The sequence below is a fragment of the Dama dama genome, chromosome 4 (genome assembly GCF_033118175.1).
Source record: "Dama dama isolate Ldn47 chromosome 4, ASM3311817v1, whole genome shotgun sequence".
Taxonomy (NCBI): domain Eukaryota; kingdom Metazoa; phylum Chordata; class Mammalia; order Artiodactyla; family Cervidae; genus Dama; species Dama dama.
In genome coordinates, this window is record NC_083684.1 from 57788172 (window position 1) to 57806139 (window position 17968).

Here is a 17968-nt window from a genome sequence, read left to right on the forward strand (position 1 = left end):
GTGACAACATGAATGAAACTGTAGGACATAAACTGAAACAAGACAGAAAGACACTGCACGGTATCATTTTATCTTACATGTGGGATCTAAAGGGGAAAAAGTGTCAAACTTCCTAGAGACAGTGAGTGTAATAAAGGTGGTGGCTGTCTGGGAATGGGGAGAGGTTATAAAAAGGGTACAGACTTTCAGCTTTAAGATGAGTAAGATCTAAGGATCTAATCTATAGCTTGGTGACTATAGTTGATAATGCAGTATTGTATAGTTGAAATTTGCTAAGACTAGATATTAAAGGGTCTCCCTTTCTTCCCCCCAAAAGAGTTAGCTATGTGATGATGTGTTAAGTAATTCATTTGTGGGAATCCTTTCACAATATGTATCAATTCATCACATATATTAAGATTTTCCTTATCAATTATACCTCATAAAGTTGAAAAAAAGGAGTTGAATTTGTTACAGTTATCTGAGCAGGATACCCCACTTTCACACCAACTTTTTGAATAATCATCATGGCTCAGTGATGTAGACCAACCTGAAGAAAAAAAAACCTGTAGTATTTATGATGGTTTTATTTGTTACAATGATTTTACAAATTGAAGGTTTGTGGCAAACCTGTGTCAAGCAAGTCTTCTGGTACCATTTTTCCAACAGCATTTTAAAATTAAGGTACATACATTATTTTTTAATATGTAATCGTATACCTTGACTACTATACTGTAATCATAACATATGCACTGGGAAACTAGAACATTCATGGGGCTCACATTATTTCATAATTTGCTCTATTGCAGTGGTCTGGAATCTAACCTAAAATATCACTGAGGTATGCCTATATTCTAGGCCGTTCTTTTTCTTTTCTTTCTTATTTCCTTCCCTTCTTGCTAACGCATCTTCTTTCATTTGCTAGAAACTCCAGCTTTCAAAAGGAGCAATTAAAACCAACAAAAGTGGGAAACTTTTGTTATTTGTTTTGTGGCTTGATCAAAGGTTACTTTTCCTTCTGGTGAGTCTTTAACATATTGGAATGACTAGGTCATGCCAAGTAAACATTGTCAGTGGTCTAAATGCATCCAGGTACAAGTAAAAGCAATAAGCCAAGTTTGGGATTCTCCCCGCCCTTCCTTTCTCGTGCTGCCACATTTACTTTTCAGTCACACTTATTAGTAATGTAATGAAAACAACAACACCCAAAACCCTCCAGAAGACAGGAAGGAAAAGAAAGATTAAACTAAAACAGCACCTCGGTGAACTGAACGAGCTTTGTTTTTGCAAGTTTCACTACTTTTGCCGAGGATTCTGGGAAGTGTAGTCCAGTGCGCCGGGTACAGCGCCACTTCCGTCCCCGAGGGTGAGGGGCCGTAGCCCTTGTTCTGGTGGGGGATTCTGGGAAGTGTAGTCCGAGAGCAGCGTGCAGTCCGGGCACTTCCGCTATAGGAGTGAGAGGCTTCAGTATCTTCTGAGAGGTGAGTCAGTACCTAGAAATTTGGGTCTCTTCTGATCCTGTCTGGATGTGGAGTATGCAGCTGTCACCCTCGCCCTCACCCTCGGGAAACAAGCAATGGAGGGCAGGGATGACGGTTTTTGTGTCTGGCGTTTGGCGAGGTTCTCGGGTCCCCCTGGTTGGGGGCGAGGCGGGGTAGCGCTCTCCGAGTTTGAGAGTCTCTCGGCCACTCGGTTGTCCTCGCCGCCTCTACCTTGTGCATGCTCTGCCATCTCTTAGGGATATACTCTTAGTAGAATTATCAGATTGCTCCAATTCACTTCTGTAAAGAGGAGTTAGTAGTGGTACCTCCGTAGTAGGCATGTGATGAGATTCACGTGAAGCAAGTGTGAAACTGCTTAGAACCGATCGCTGGCAGCTGCTAAAAGCGGTCGATGGTCCAGTTTCTTCTTTCCGCGATACTTTCAGTCCTTGAAAGCCTGTGTGAGCCCCGGGTGTTCTGAGCTCCAGCTGCAGAGCCACTGGCTCTTCTCTAACCTCTGCAGAAAGAGGGGTTTTCCGTGGATTCCTTTGACATCCACAGCCCCGACCTTTTTTAAGGAAAGAAGGGAGTCTCGCCCTTAGCCGATGCCTGGGGATGTCCGCTGTAAGTTATCCTGGGCCTGAGACACACAACTGTGTCTTTTCATTCTTCCATATCTTCCTATCTTTCCATTCCTGACCGTGATTTCTCAAAGAGGACTCACAGAGAGGAGAGAGTGAGTGACCCAGGAATCCTGGTACATTGTCCCAACGTAAGGGAATTTTATCTTGCCGTGTCATTTCTGCCAAGCAGGCAGTAAGTTTCCTTCACTCATGAGCAGGTTTTTTTCTACAGGACAAATGTTCCAATGTTTATAGAATAAATGGGAGGTTGGATGAGACCTGTTGATGAATGAGTAATAATAATCTGTTAACATAGTGAATGCCAGATACTCTTCTACAGGCTTTATATTCAATGTGAAGTGAAGTGAAAGTTGCTCAGTCATGTCTGAATCTTTGTGACCCCATGGACTGCAGCGTGCTAGGCTTCTCCATCCTTCACCATCTCCTGGTGTTTGCTCAAACTCATGTCCATTGAGTCAGTAATGACATCCAACCATCTCGTCCTCTGTTGTCCCTTTCTCCTCCTGCCTTCAATCTTTCCCAGCATCAGGGTCATTTCTAATGAGCCAGGTCTTCGCATCAAGTGGCCAAAGGGTTGGAGCTTCAGCATCAATCCTTCCAATGAATATTCAGGATTGATTTCCTTTAGGATTGACTAGTTTGATCTCCTTGCAGTCCAAGGGACTCTCAAAAGAGTCTTCTCCAACACCACCGTTCAACAGTGTCAATTCTTTAGCACTCAGCCTTCTTTATGATCCAACTCTCATATCCATACATGACTACTGGAAAAACCATAGCTTTGACTAAACAGACCTTTGTTGGGAATCTCATTCATCAACCTGGTTCCAACCCATCTGGGGTCTATATGTGTGTTAACCACTGTCACATAGACCCTAGATGGTTGGGACCAGGTTGATGACTGAGGTTCCCGAAACCCAGAGGAAAAAATTGGAAGATGCAGTTTATCCTCTCTCCTCCCAATCAGGAACAGCCTCAGGATTTTACAGCTCAGAGGAACTTCTGAGACGGTCCAGCCCAATCCTTGCCTGAGGAAGTGTGTCTTCGGCCATCCTTTGATTCCATGTGCAGACCCTTTGATTCCATGTGCAGAGTCTATATCCTCCAACTCCCATTTCATTTCTCCCCAAGGATACCCTTTTGTGTGATTAGAGACCTGGAGACCAGCCCTTGAATCAGAGTTGGATTCATGTCAGTCAGGTCTCATGAGCTCTGTGATTATCAGTAAAGTAATTGCATGAATCCTCAGCTTTCTCTTCCACTATATGGGGAAAATAATCATCATATCATCACTTATTGAGAGCTTATGTGCCAGGCACTGAGCCAAGGCTGTTTTTTCCCCTATTTGAAAACATTTTTTATTAAAGAAATATTTTTTAGGCTGCTCCTTGTGACTTGTGGGGTTATAGTTTCCTGACCGGGGTTTGAACCTATGCCCTCTGCAGTGAAAGCACAGAGTTGTAACCACTGGACCACCAGGGAAGCCCTTTCTTCTCCTATTTTTTAACTTGAGATATAATTCACATATAAGATTCACATATACTTTTTCTTATAAAGTATACAACTCACTGATTTTTAGTATAGTCACAGGATTGTACAGCCATCACCACCGTCTAGTTCCAGAACATTTTCATTACCCCCAGAAGAAACCGCATGCCCCTGAGCCATCACCTCTCACTTGCCCCCTCCCAGCCCCTGGCAACCACTAGTTGACTTTCTGTCTAGATGGACTTGCCTATTCAGGGCTATTGGACTTGCTCACCAAAGCCCCAAAGCACCCTTATAAATTCAGATCTGTTATGGCCACTACAGTATTGTTCATTTAAGTGAGACAGACCACTGCACTTTTGTTTAAAATGAAAAAAAAAAAAAAGAAACCTAGCAGTTGTATTTTAAAATATATATATTTTTTTTACTTCAGTCATCATGACAGAGGGGGATGTGCCATTGAGACTCTTCTGGCTACTTGAAGAAAATTCTCACCAAATACTGTATTTATACCTTTTATAGAACCAGATGCTGATATCAATAAAATATCATTATAAGACCAGAAACACAGCCAATCAGAACTATAGACTTGTCAGAAATAAGGGTGAAATTCTTAAGACAGAGTGTTGAACAGTCTGAAATTTGGATGTTATCAAAAGACTCCTTTATTGGAATGAAGGCAAAACAAAACACACTTCTAGCATTCAGGAAATTATGAGGGTTTCAGGAGCCCTGTGTCAGGAACTGAGGGCAGAAAAACCAGTATCTTATGTCACAGGAGTACTACCACGGTTGACCTGGGACCTGTTGGCCCCAGAGTCCGCTCTCATAGCCAGTATATCCCACTGCCTTTCATTTCCCCCAATACCCAGGATGAGAATGAGGGCCCTGAACCCCGGGAGCCCCAAGGGACTCTTGTATGAGCTCTGCTGCTTAGACTTGAGCAGACTGTTCACTGCCCAAGGGCCAGAGGGGCTGGTGAATCACACGAAGCAGTCACTTGGGCTTGGACCTATGTCTCAAGGTTTCTTTCTCCTTTGCTACTGTGTCTTCCCAGGACTCTTGACTTTCCCCAGAAGGGGTGGCAGAGCATGACCAAGTTCCAGGTGAGTTGAGTTTTCTCTCTTAAAATTACATCTCTTTCCTCAAAGATTCTCTTTTCTTAAAGATTAGGCACATTTTTTAAAAATGAAGTATAATTGATTTACGGTGTTAATTTTCACTGTACAGCAGAGGGATTGCGTTATGCATATAAACACATTCTTGTTCAAATTCTTTTCCATTATGGTTTATCACAGGGTATTGAATATAGTTCTCTGTGCTATACAGTAGGACCGTGTTGTTTATCCATCTTATGTATAGTAGTTTGCATCTGCTAGTTCCAAACTCTCAGTGCATCCCTCTTCCACCTGGCTCCCCTTTGACAATCACAAGTCTTTCTCTATTATCATGTTTTTTTTTTTCTTTTTTGGTCCTTTATTATTATTTTTTTTTAATATTTTTTTTTTTGGTCATACATTGATATGAATCAGCCATAGATTTACACGTATTCCCCATCCCGATCCCCCCTCCCACCTCCCTCTCCACCCGATTCCTCTGGGTCTTCCCAGTGCACCAGGTCCGAGCACTTGTCTCATGCATCCCACCTGGGCTGGTGATCTGTTTCACCATAGATAGTATACATGCTGTTCTTTTGAAATATCCTACCCTCACATTCTCCCACAGAGTTCAAAAGTCTGTTCTGTATTTCTGTGCCTCTTTTTCTGTTTTGCATATGGGGTTATCGTTACCATCTTTCTAAATTCCATATATATGTGTTAGTATGCTGTAATGTTCTTTATCTTTCTGGCTTACTTCACTCTGTATAAGGGGCTCCAGTTTCATCCATCTCATTAGGACTGGTTCAAATGAATTCTTTTTAACGGCTGAGTAATATTCCATGGTGTATATGTACCACAGCTTCCTTATCCATTCATCTGCTGATGGGCATCTAGGTTGCTTCCATGTCCTGACTATTATAAACAGTGCTGTGATGAACATTGGGGTGCACGTGTCTCTTTCAGATCTGGTTTCCTCAGTGTGTATGCCCAGAAGTGGGATTGCTGGGTCATATGGCAGTTCTATTTCCAGTTTTTTAAGAAATCTCCACACTGTTTTCCATAGCGGCTGTACTAGTTTGCATTCCCACCAACAGTGTAAGAGGGTTCCCTTTTCTCCACACCCTCTCCAGCATTTATTGCTTGTAGACTTTTGGATAGCAGCCATCCTGACTGGCGTGTAATGGTACCTCATTGTGGTTTTGATTTGCATTTCTCTAATAATGAGTGATGTTGAGCATCTTTTCATGTGTTTGTTAGCCATCTGTATGTCTTCTTTGGAGAAATGTCTGTTTAGTTCTTTGGCCCATTTTTTGATTGGGTCATTTATTTTTCTGGAATTGAGCTTCAGGAGTTGCTTGTATATTTTTGAGATTAATCCTTTGTCTGTTTCTTCATTTGCTATTATTTTCTCCCAATCTGAGGGCTGTCTTTTCACCTTACTTATAGTTTCCTTTGTAGTGCAAAAGCTTTTAAGTTTCATTAGGTCCCATTTGTTTATTTTTGCTTTTATTTCCAATATTCTGGGAGGTGGGTCATAGAGGATCTTGCTGTGATTTATGTCAGAGAGTGTTTTGCCTATGTTCTCCTCTAGGAGTTTTATAGTTTCTGGTCTTACATTTAGATCTTTAATCCATTTTGAGTTTATTTTTGTGTATGGTGTTAGAAAGTGTTCTAGTTTCATTCTTTTACAAGTGGTTGACCAGTTTTCCCAGCACCACTTGTTAAAGAGGTTGTCTTTTTTCCATTGTATATCCTTGCCTCCTTTGTCAAAGATAAGGTGTCCATAGGTCCGTGGATTTATCTCTGGGCTTTCTATTCTGTTCCATTGATCTATATTTCTGTCTTTGTGCCAGTACCATACTGTCTTGATGACTGTGGCTTTGTAGTATAGTCTGAAGTCAGGCAGGTTGATTCCTCCAGTTCCATTCTTCTTTCTCAAGATTACTTTGGCTATTCGAGGTTTTTTGTATTTCCATACAAATTGTGAAATTCTTTGGTCTAGTTCTGTGAAAAATACCGTTGGTAACTTGATAGGGATTGCATTGAATCTATAGACTGCTTTGGGTAGAATAGCCATTTTGACAATATTGATTCTTCCAATCCATGAACACGGTATGTTTCTCCATCTGTTTGTGTCCTCTTTGATTTCTTTCATCAGTGTTTTATAGTTTTCTATGTATAGGTCTTTTGTTTCTTTAGGTAGATATACTCCCAAGTATTTTATTCTTTTTGTTGCAATGGTGAATGGTATTGTTTCTTTAATTTCTCTTTCTGTTTTTTCATTGTTAGTATATAGGAATGCAAGGGATTTCTGTGTGTTAATTTTATATCCTGCAACTTTACTATATTCATTGATTAGCTCTAGTAATTTTCTGGTAGAGTCTTTAGGGTTTTCTATGTAGAGGATCATGTCATCTGTATTATCATGTTTTGTTTTTCTCTCTGTCTCTTTTTTTCTTCTCTTCTGTTATCTTTTTTCTCTTCCATGGGAAGGATAAAGGAAGAAAACATTCCTTGTCTGCCAGGTGCTTGCTTTTTTATGGTTCTATTTTTTTCTTTTGCTTTTAGTTATTTTTTTTTAATTTTGTCTTCTTCATTTCACAAATAATAGTACAGAAACTCAGATATCAAAAAATTGGAAAAACTCAAATTGCTACACTGCTTGTAAGTCAGCTACACTTTTTTTACTTAGAATCATGGTCTAGGTACAGTTTTCAATTTTATATTTTCACTTAATATTATCAATTGAGTTTTTCATGGCAAATAGATGGGGAAACAGTGGCTGACTTTATTTTTCTGGGCTCCAAAATCACTGCAGATGGTGACTGCAGCCTTGAAGTTAAAAGACACTTACTCCTTGGAAGGAAAGTTATGACCAACCTAGACAGCATATTAAGAAGCAGAGACATTACTTTGCCAACAAAGGTCCGTCTAGTCAAGGCTATGGTTTTTCCAGTAGTCATGTGTAGATGTGAGAGTTGGACTGTAAAGAAAGCTGAGCACAGAAGAATTGATGCTTTTGAACTGTGGTGTTGGAGAAGACTGTTAAGAGTCCTTTGGTCTGCAAGGAGATCCAACCAGTCCATCCTACAGGAAATCAGTCCTGGGTGTTCACTGGAAGGACTGATGTTGAAGCTGAAACTCCAGTACTTTGGCCACCTGATGTGAGAGGCTGACTCATTGGAAAAGACCCTGATGCTGGGAAAGATTGAGGGCAGGAGGAGAAGGGGACGACAGAGAATGAGATGGTTGGATGGCATCACCGACTCAATGGACATGGGTTTGGGTGGACTCTGGGAGCTGGTGAGGGACAGGGAGGCCTGGCGTGCTGCAGTTCATGGGGTTGCAAAGAGTCGGACACGACTGAGTGACTGAACTGAACTGAACTGATGATTCAGCATTCTTTTATGTATTACTTCAGAAGGGTTTCTGTGTTTTGTTTAACCATTTAGAAGTCAGTAATACGTGTAAATCCATGGCTGATTCATATCAGTGTATGACAAAACCCACTGAAATGTTGTGAAGTGATTGGCCTCCAACTAATAAAAAAAAAAAGATTTAAAAAAAAAAATAAATAACAAAACAAACAAAAAAAAGAAGTCACAGTTAAGCCTACAGACTGTTGTACCTCTGAATAAATTTGGTTTTGATTCATAACACTTTTGCATAGGGCTTTTAAAAATAGAATATAATTTACTTACAAAAACTACACAAATCTTGAAGTGTTGGGTCAATGACAATTGTATATCCTGTTTTCAAAGTTGTGTAATTGCATTAGGCCACTATCCAAAGCAGAAATAAAAACTTTTACATTATCCCCAAAGTTCTCATGTCTCTTTCAAGTCAGTTTCTTTGACCTGGGAAGCATCTCCTGTTCTGATCTGTCATCATATGATTAGATTTGTTTGTTTTCAAATTAAACATAATTAACAAAATCATACTGTATGTACTCTTGTACTTTTTGACCCTGCATAATGTTTTTGAGGTTCAACTGTATTGTTGCAGGTGTTACTAATCCATTCCTTTTTATCATATTCCATTTTATGAATAGATCACAGTTTGTCCTTTTAAGAGATATTTGAGTTGTTTGTAGCTTTAATGTATTTATTTTAAAATTTTCATAATTTATTTGTATATTATTTACTTCACTAATTAATTTCTTTTTTGGCCATAGTTTGTGGCATATGGGATCTTAATTCCCTGATCAGGGATTGAACCCAAGCCTCCTGCCAAGGGAGCATGGAGTTTTAACTACTGGACTGCCAGGGAAGTCCCTATTTGTAGCTTTTCATTGTTTTACTCTTGTGATCATGCCTCACAGACCTTCTTAGGGATGTGTTTTCATATCTCTTGGGTAAACATTTAGAAATGGACTGACGGGATTTGTGGGGTAAGTGAATATAAACTCTTTTCCAAAATACTTGTACCATTTGACAACACGTCAGGGGTGCATGAAATGTTCAGTGTGCCCTTCTTTTCTGTCATTTGGTATTATGGATCTTGTTTCTTTAAGCCATTCTAGTGAAATGACAGGCTTCCCTTGTGGCTCAGCTGGAAAAGAATCTGTCTGCAATGTGAGAGACCTGGGTTTGATCCCTGGGTTGGGAAGATCCCTTGGAGAAGGGAAGGGTTACCCACTCCAGTATTCTGGCTTGGAGAATTCCATGGACAGTACAGTCCATGGAGTCACAAAGAGTCAGATGAAAGTGAAGAAGAACTAAAGAGCCTCTTGATGAACGTGAAAGAGGAGAGTGAAAAAGTTGGCCTAAAACTCAACATTCAGAAAACGGAGATCATGGCATCCAGTCCCATCACTTCATGGCAAATAGACGGGGAAACAATGGAAACAGTGACAGACTTTATTTTCTTGGGCTCCAAAATCACTGCAGATGGTGACTGCAGCCATGAAATTAAAAGACGCTTGCTCCTTGGAAGAAAAGCTATGACCAACCTAGAGAGCATATTAAAAAGCAGAGACATTACCAACAAAGGTCCATCTAGTCAAAGCTACGATTGTGAGAGTTGGTATGGATGTGAGAGTTGGACTATAAAGAAAGCTGAGCGCCAAAGAATTGATGTTTTTGAACTGTGGAGTTGGAAAAGACTCTTGAGAGTCCCTTGTACTCCAAGGAGATCCAACCTGTCAATCCTAAAGGAAATCAGTCCTGAATATTCATTGGAAGGATTGATCCTGAAGCTGAAACTCCCATACTTTGGCCACCTGATGCAAAGAACTGACTCATTGGAAAAGACCCTGATACTTGGAAAGATTGAAGGTGGGAGGAGAAGGGGATGACAGAGTATGAGATGGTTGGATGGCATCACCAATGCAATGGACAGGAGTTTGAGTAAGTGATGTTGGTGATGGACAGGGAAGCCTGGCGTGCTGAAGTCCCTGGGGTCACAAAGAGTCGGACAGGACTGAGTGACTGAACTGAACTGAATGAAATGACATCTCACCATGACTGATTTCTTTTTCCCTCATGATGTTGAATACTTCTTCATGGGTTTTCCCCATTGTCATATCTCTTATGAAAAGCTTGCTGAAGTTGTTTGCCCATTTAAAAATTTGGCTTCTACTTTTTATTATTAAGGAGTTCTTTATATTTTCTGAGTTCAAGTCCTTTGTTATACATACATTTTGGGAGTAATTTTTTCCATTCTGTGGTTTGTCTATTTGCTTTGTTAATTGTGTCATTTTATATAATTTTGTGGTGAAATTTACATATAATTTACATATAATAAATGTATTTAATCAATTCTGATAAACATACCCATGTTTATCTGCCTCAGTCTACATGCCTCAGTCTACATGTAGACCATTTTCATCACCAAAAAGTTCCCTCATCCCCAGTTAATCCCTATCCCACATGCCTGACTGTAGGCAGCAACTGATTTACTTTATGTCACTACAGACTAGATTCATCATTTCTTGAGTTTCATGTTAACAGAATTACACAGTATGTGCTCTTTTTGTGTCTGGCATAATTTGTTCATTTTGAACCCAGGTCAATAGTTTTCTCCTTTTTATTGCTTCATTGTATTTCATTGCCTGGATGTACCATAATTGGGTTATTCACCTACCTCCTGATGTGCATTTTTTATTGTGATAAAATATACATAGCATAAAATTTACCATTTTAACAATTTTTAAATGTGCGGTTCAGAACTTTTAAGTACATTCACACTGTTGAACACATCTCCAGAACTTTTTTGTTCTTCTCAAAGTGAAATTCAATACCCATTCAACAGTGACTTCCTACCTCCTACCCTCTACTGATCATAAGATTGAGGCTCCATGTGTTTGGTGTTGTAGGAGGCAGTCCTTCAAGGACGTGGCTGTGACCTTCACCAAGGAGGTGCTGGGACTGCTAGACTTGGCCCAGAGGAAGCTGTACCATGAAGTGATGCTGGCGAACTTCTGGAACTTGGTCTCCATGGGTGAGGTCTCAGGGACTCAGTGTCAACCCTCAGGAGTGCCTTTTTTTAAAGAGTTTGGGTCTCTTGAAATGCTTCCTTGCATGTGGGGGCCTGAATTTCCTCCTCTTCATGGGACATCTTATTTATTCCTTGTCTGTTTTCTCAAATTGCAGTTGTAACATCTTGGTGTGGTTTAAAGTCAGTGAGTTGTATCATTATTGCATTTAATGAAATAGGATGGAAGTAGCACAGCTTGTCAGAAACTGCATATAGTGCAACAGAAACTGTGAATAAAAAACAGGAAAGGGGACATGATAAAAGTAGTTTATCAGGGACTTCCCTGGTGGTCCAGTGGGTAAGAGACTCCATACTTCCAGTGCAGGGGGCAGGTTCAAGCCCTGGTCAGGGAACTAAAATCCCACGTGCTGCAGGACATAGCCAAAAAAAAGAACAAAGTTAACTGGCAGTTGAAATAAGCTAATCTATTTAATCATGTAAAATTTCTGTACAATATGAAAATAAAAACACATAAATGTTGAGATCTACAAAGCTGTAAAAGTAGAATCCTTATTTTTTTTAAAGTAGATAATGGTTAGGATTCAGTCACTTGTTTCAGTGATATGCATCCGTTTATTTGTGTGCCCGATCACAGCAGAAGAGGTACTTATTACAACAGGTCATGATCAGAATTTGGAAAAATACTGCTAATGAAGATCGTAGTATTGGAATTAAAAATTTTGCTTTTATTCATCATACACATGTATGGTTACTTTTTCACAGGATATCAACCCTTCACATTAGATATAATACTCCAGTTGGGGCGAGAAGAGCAGCTTTGGGTGATGGAGCCAGAAACCCGCGGAGATGAGTGTTCAGGTGAGAACCATGGAGGTCTGAGCCCTTGCAGCTCACAGAGAGTGGTGCTAAGTGGATCTCACTGTGCCCTCCTCCTGCAGACAGCTCAAGAGTAGAGAATAAACCGGTGTGATGAAAGGATTATTTCAGAACACAGTTCATCTTCTGATGAATGTCTAATTTAAGTTTAGTTTCTATATACCTAATTAGTCATCTGTTGCTGTATGACAAATTATTCTTAGATTTCTCAGCTTAAAACTATAGACATCACAGTTTCTGTGCATCAGGATTCTGGGGGCAGCCTCGCAGGATGGTTCTGGCTCATGATCTCATAAGATCTCAAGTCTGCCACAGCTGCAGTCCTCTGAAGGCTTGATGGGCCTGAAAGACGCTTCCAAGATGCTTCTCATTCACAGAGTTGTTGGCAGGAGGCCTCAGTTCTACCCTGGCTTGACAGGAGAGGAGGCCTTAGTTCATTGGCAAACAGCCCTCTCCCTGAATGTTCTCAAAACACGGCAGCTAGTTTTCCCAAGGTACTTGCACCCAAGGGATTAGAAGGCAGAAACTACAGTGTCTTTTATGGGATAATCTTGGAAGTGACGTACCAGCACTTCTGCCATATCCTATTTGGTTTCGCAGACCAATCCTGATAAGTTGTGGAGGGGACTTCAATAGGGTTTTCATATCAGGAAGCAGGGATCATTGGGGGCTGTCTTATGTGCTGGCTACCACAGCACCTATTGGTTATTTGCTGATTCATATCTACAAAACCTGGAAGATAATATTAGCCATTCAGGCTTATCAGAAAACCCAGCCAAATTTAGCAGCAGTAATTATCATAGGATTTTTTACTGTCATAGGATGTGTCAGCTAAGGGAATAAGTTTTCTAGTTTTTTTCCTAATTACAATGTTCATTAGTTGAATATTATATATTCAGACATCATTAAAATAAAGAGGAACTCTCTCAAATCTAGCTTATGTATTGTGCTTGTGCTCAGTCATCTCCAACTCTTTGTGACCCCATGGATGTAGCCCTCTGAGCTCCTCTGCCCATGGGATTTCCCAGGCAAGAATACTGGAGTGGGTTGCCATTTCCTTCTCCAGGGGATTTTCCCCACCCAGGGATCGAACTCACATCTCTAACATCTCCTGCACTGGCAGGAGGATTCATTACCACTGTGCCACCTGAGAAGCCCAGCTTATGTATTAACATGTGCATTTAGTGGCTAAATTAAGGAAAATGAAGTTATCATCTCATGGGTTCGTTATCAGGACAGAGGAGATGTCTTCCACTGCAAATATATTCTTTTCACTTTTGCTGAGAACGTCCCATGCTCTGTAGCAAAATGTTTCTCATTTTGACCTCATGCATAAGTCTTGGCATATTAGTTCCTTTTTTAAAATTTAATTTTATTCATTCATTTATTTATTTTTAGGCCATGCCATGCAGCATGTGGGAACATCTTAGTTCCCCAACCAAGGGATTTAACTGATACCCACTGCATTGAGAATGCAGAGTTTTAACCACTGGACCACCAGGGAAGTCCCATCAGTATACTACTTCTAAACGAGTCTCATTATTACCTCTTTGTTTCCATAGGCGTGATAAAATTAAGAATCCAGCTGAATGATCCACTGTTTGAATAGGATCTCCCAATACAGTCGACCTGTGAAATATCTTATATCCCTGAACTTGTCCTCAGTTTCATCTCTGAATTTTTTATCCTTCTAGGACACAGGAATCAAAATGAAATAGAGACTCTTCAAGAAGTAGGACTAAGACATTTTGCATGAAGGCCTTATGTGTGGGCAGATATGGGAACAAACACAAATAAATTAACCAGGACTCAATAGTAGGTCTGCAAGGCAAGAAGTCCAAATTGCTAAAACAAGTTGATTGCTCCTGTTGGGTGCGGGCAGGAGAATCTGCTGAGGTTGCTGAAGATGAGAACTGTGTGGGGAAGCTTCAAGGGGAGAGTTCTAATAGTGTCAGCAATCAAGAGCTTCAAATTCAGACCTCCTGAGATTTCTGGAGGAAAATGGATCTGAGAGAGTCAGAATTATCAGAGTAGGTATCAGCAAATTGACATAAAAAATAAACTGTGGCCATGTGATCATTGCATCATGAGAATGATCTCATCACCATGATGATCAGGAAGTACACAAAAGCAAGATGGCATTTGGCAACAATAATTGTGGAAAAGACTTTGTGAGGAACACATCCCAGCATAGCATCATCCACTCAGAAGGTCAGATCTGTGGTGAGAATGGAAAAGGCATCAACCTTGGCTCTGATCTTGAACTTCAGCAGCAGCTGCAAGTAGGAGAGGAACCCCATATGTGTAGTGAGTATGGGAAGGGCTTGGGTCAGAGCTCACATATGCAAACCCACCAGAGAGCCAACCCAGGGGAGAAACCTTACAGATGTCTAGGTGTGTGCTGACTGCTTCAATCAGAACTCCTCCCTTCCTGCTGATGAGCCCATTCACCCCAGGGTGGATCTGTATAGATGTGGCAGGTATAGGAAGGGCTTCAGTCATGTCTTAGACCTCAACAGTTGCTGTGTGGACAACACTGAAGAGAAATCTTGGAAATGTGAACTGTGTGGTAAAGGCTTCAATAAGATATTACAACTTCAAACCCATCAAACAGCCTACCCTGAAGACAAAACATCCAAATGGAACGCATGTGACAGGATGTTCAGCCAGCATTCTGGTCCTCTTCAGAAAGTTCACACTGGAGAGAAGCCATATAAATGTGAGGTATGTGGGAAAGACTTCAGTAAGGCCTGATACCTTCAAGCCCATCAGAATCCATTCCAGGGAGAAGCCCTGCAAATGTGATGTGTGCGATAAGAACTTCAGCTGGAATTTCCATCTTCAGGCCCATCAGAGAGTCCACACAGGAGAGAAACCCTAAAATGTGATATGTGTGGCAAGGACTTCAGTCAGATTTCCCATCTTCAGGCCCATCAGAGAGTCTACATAAGGGAGAAACCCTACAGATGTGATACGTGTGGGAAAGGCTTCAGTCAGAGCTCACATATTCAAGACCACCAGTGGGTCCACACCCGAGAGAAACCCTACATGTGCGATGTGTGTGGGAATGGTTTCAGTTGGAACTCGCATCTTCAAGCCCATCAGAGAGTCCATACAGGGGAGAAACCCTACCAATGTGAAGAATGTGGGAAAGGCTTCATCTGGAACTGATGCCTTCACATTCATTTGAGTATCCACACAGGAGAGAAACCCTGTAAGTGCAGCATGTGTGGGAAGAGCTTCAGTCAGAACTCCCATCTTCATTGGAGGGTCCATACAGGAGAGAAACCCTACAGATGTTTTGACTGTGGTAAGGGCTTTAGCAAGAGTTCTTGTCTTCAGGTTCATCAGAGTCCATAGTAGTGATCAGTCCAGTACACATGACAAGTGATGAAAATTTCTTCAGAACTGAGATGTGACATTTTCATCAGAAAACCCGCACAGCAGGGGCTATTTATAAAATGTTGTATTTTAAGAATTCAAGAGGGAGCTGTATTTTTTACAGTCATCTGAATTCCAATGAGGGGACCTACTTGTTGTATGAGTATGGCTAGTGTGTCCAACAGAGACCAAAATGTCACAGTTTTCAAGAAAATATACAGCAGAGAAACCCTGTAAGGATGGTGCAGTGGGTTTCAATCAGAACTTTCACATTCAATAGAATCTACACAGAGGAAGCTTTACAATTAGCAGTGCTCTTAGGACTTCAGCAAAAGTATAATGATGGACACAACAAAAATCCACGTCCACTAGAATGTAGGTTTCATAGGGGCAGGAAATCTGTTTGCTGCTATACAGTCATGACCTGGCACCAGTGCCAAACGTAGCAGGTGCCCTAGAATTTGTATCACTCGAAGGATAGGAAAACCTACTACAAATAGAACAAACATTTGAAAATTTTAGTGCACTCAATCCCAGTTAATCACAATAAATTGTACTAGGAAAAAGATTCTTAGAAGAGGCCTTAAAGATTAATTCAAAGAAATGATCATTTAATAAAGATACATAAAATCATGCAATCTGCAATTTGAATGTTAGATTTTTTTCCATTGCATTCTGTCCTGCTTAGCTTCTCTTTACAGGCAGAAAAGGACCCAAGTTTGTATCTTACCAGTTAAGACTTTGTCTGGACAGTGTACCATCAGTCATATGTAGTGTAAGTTTCATTATTTTTCTTTTATTGGGCCCTTGGTAACAGGACCAGACTGAATGAAACAGAGAAAGTTGGTTTTCTTTCCATAAAATTTTGTGGCAAAGAGTGTACAAAAGGGGGAAACATATTTCGTTTGTTTGTTTTTTTTACAAAAGGGGGAAACATATTAAAACGTGCATTCTGGATACTGCACTAAGCTATTAAGGCACAGAGTGTTTTGAACACTACTCTGTGCTTCTCAGATGCTTTCAAGTTTGCTTGGTCGAATGGTTTACTCAGGTGTACATTTACTGGAGGCTTTCCACCATTGTTTTATTGAAGTATAGTTAATTTACAATGTTGTATTACTCTCAAGTGTTCAGCAAATTGATTCATGTATATATTGGTATATTCTTTTTCAGATTCTTTTCCCCTATAGGTTATTACAAAATAGTGAGTAGAGTTCCCTGGGCTATACAGTAGAACCTTGTTGTTCTCACAGTTTCTTCTGGGCCTTACCTTCCAGGACACTGGATACTTAAATTCTATGCTATCGCAAGTTTCATGTTACCAAAGAAATCCAGGGCCACCACCAGACCCTGGGGTGGGCTGCTCAGAACTCCTGGTGGTTTATAACCATTAGGACGTTCTCAATTGCAAGAAACAGGAAACTCAACTCAAACTAGCTGAGACAAGAAGGGGGATTATGTACTTAATTCAAAATCTTTTTCAGATACCCCCAACATCTGAATTGGTATTGATGTCTGTTAATTGTTTTTTCTCATTCAAGTTCTGATTGTTCTGGTTCTTGGTAAGATGAGTGATTTCTTTCTTTCTTTTTTTTTGTATACTGGATACTTGGTATAATGCTTTGGACCCTATTTGATATTTTGTGGAAGGAAGTCACCTCTTTAGGTGTAGTACACAGGTCTAAGGGCTTCCCAGGTGGCTCAGTGGTAAAGAATCCACCTGCAGTGCAGGAGCCACATGAGATGTGAGTTCAATCCCTGGGTCAGGAGATCCCCTGGAGGAGGAAATGGCAACCCATCCCAGTATTCTTGCCTGAGAAATTCTGTGGACAGAGGAGCCTGCCAGGCTATATTCCATTGGGTCACAAAGAGTCAGACATGACTGAAGCAACTTAGCACACACACACATGCCAGGTCTTAGTTGTGGCATGTGGGATCTACTTCCCTGAAGTTGAACCCAGGGCCCTTGCATTGGAAGTGTGGAGTCTTAGCCACTGGAACACCAGGGAAGTATTCCCCCATATTCAGTTTAAGTGATATTCCTCAAGTCTACTTAGTTTATACCCAGGATGGAGGATTTACTGTGAGTAGGGGTGGAAAGAGCTCCAGAGAGATCAAATACCTTTATATTCACTAGAGTCCATGAGAAGTCCTACAAGTGCTGTGTGTGTGGAAAGGATATTGCATAGAGCTGAGTTTTCACACTCATCTGAGGGTTCTTCCAGTAGATGAATCCTGTAAATGTAATGAATGAAACAGCCATGAAGGTGATGAGTGGAATAAGGGTTGATTTGGAATTTAGATCTTCATGTCCATCTCAGAACCCATGAGCTTCCCCGGTGGCACTAGTGGTGAAGAACCCACCTGCCAATGCAGGAGATGCAAGAGAAGTGGGTTCAATCCCTGAGTCAGGGAGATTCCCTGGAGGAAGGCACGGCAACCTACTCAAGTACTCTTGCTTGGAGAATCCCATGGACAGAGGAACTTGGGGGTTACAGTCCATGGGATCTTGAAAGAGTTCGACACGACCAAAGCGACTTAGCACACATACATGCACAGAACCCACGAGAGGCGCCATGCATGT

The 17968-nt window shown here is 40.9% G+C and overlaps 2 protein-coding genes across 8 annotated transcripts in view; both read left to right on the plus strand.

Moving 5' to 3' along the window:
• The window catches only part of LOC133054487 (zinc finger protein 227), a 32098-nt gene extending 16076 nt beyond the window's left edge, over nucleotides 1-16022 (plus strand). For 5 of the 7 annotated variants that reach the window (XM_061139498.1, XM_061139500.1, XM_061139496.1 and 2 more), the window contains 4 exons: nucleotides 4647-4695; nucleotides 11006-11130; nucleotides 11890-11985; nucleotides 13698-16022. The gene's annotated coding sequence lies outside the window, so the exon portion shown is untranslated. Of the gene's footprint in view, nucleotides 1-4646; nucleotides 4696-7507; nucleotides 8502-11005; nucleotides 11131-11889; nucleotides 11986-13697 lie in introns of those variants that run through there. The other 2 variants (XM_061139502.1, XM_061139501.1) reach the window with 2 other exon arrangements.
• Nucleotides 1062-16022, plus strand: ZNF233 (zinc finger protein 233). The gene is given in 12 exon segments (XM_061140569.1): nucleotides 1062-1071; nucleotides 1439-1460; nucleotides 11006-11130; nucleotides 11890-11985; nucleotides 13698-13746; nucleotides 13748-13801; nucleotides 13803-14018; nucleotides 14020-14100; nucleotides 14102-14396; nucleotides 14398-14771; nucleotides 14773-14879; nucleotides 14882-16022. Coding segments are annotated over 12 exon segments (1911 nt in total). The 3' UTR covers nucleotides 15364-16022.
• Nucleotides 16023-17968: the final 1946 nt, after the last annotated feature.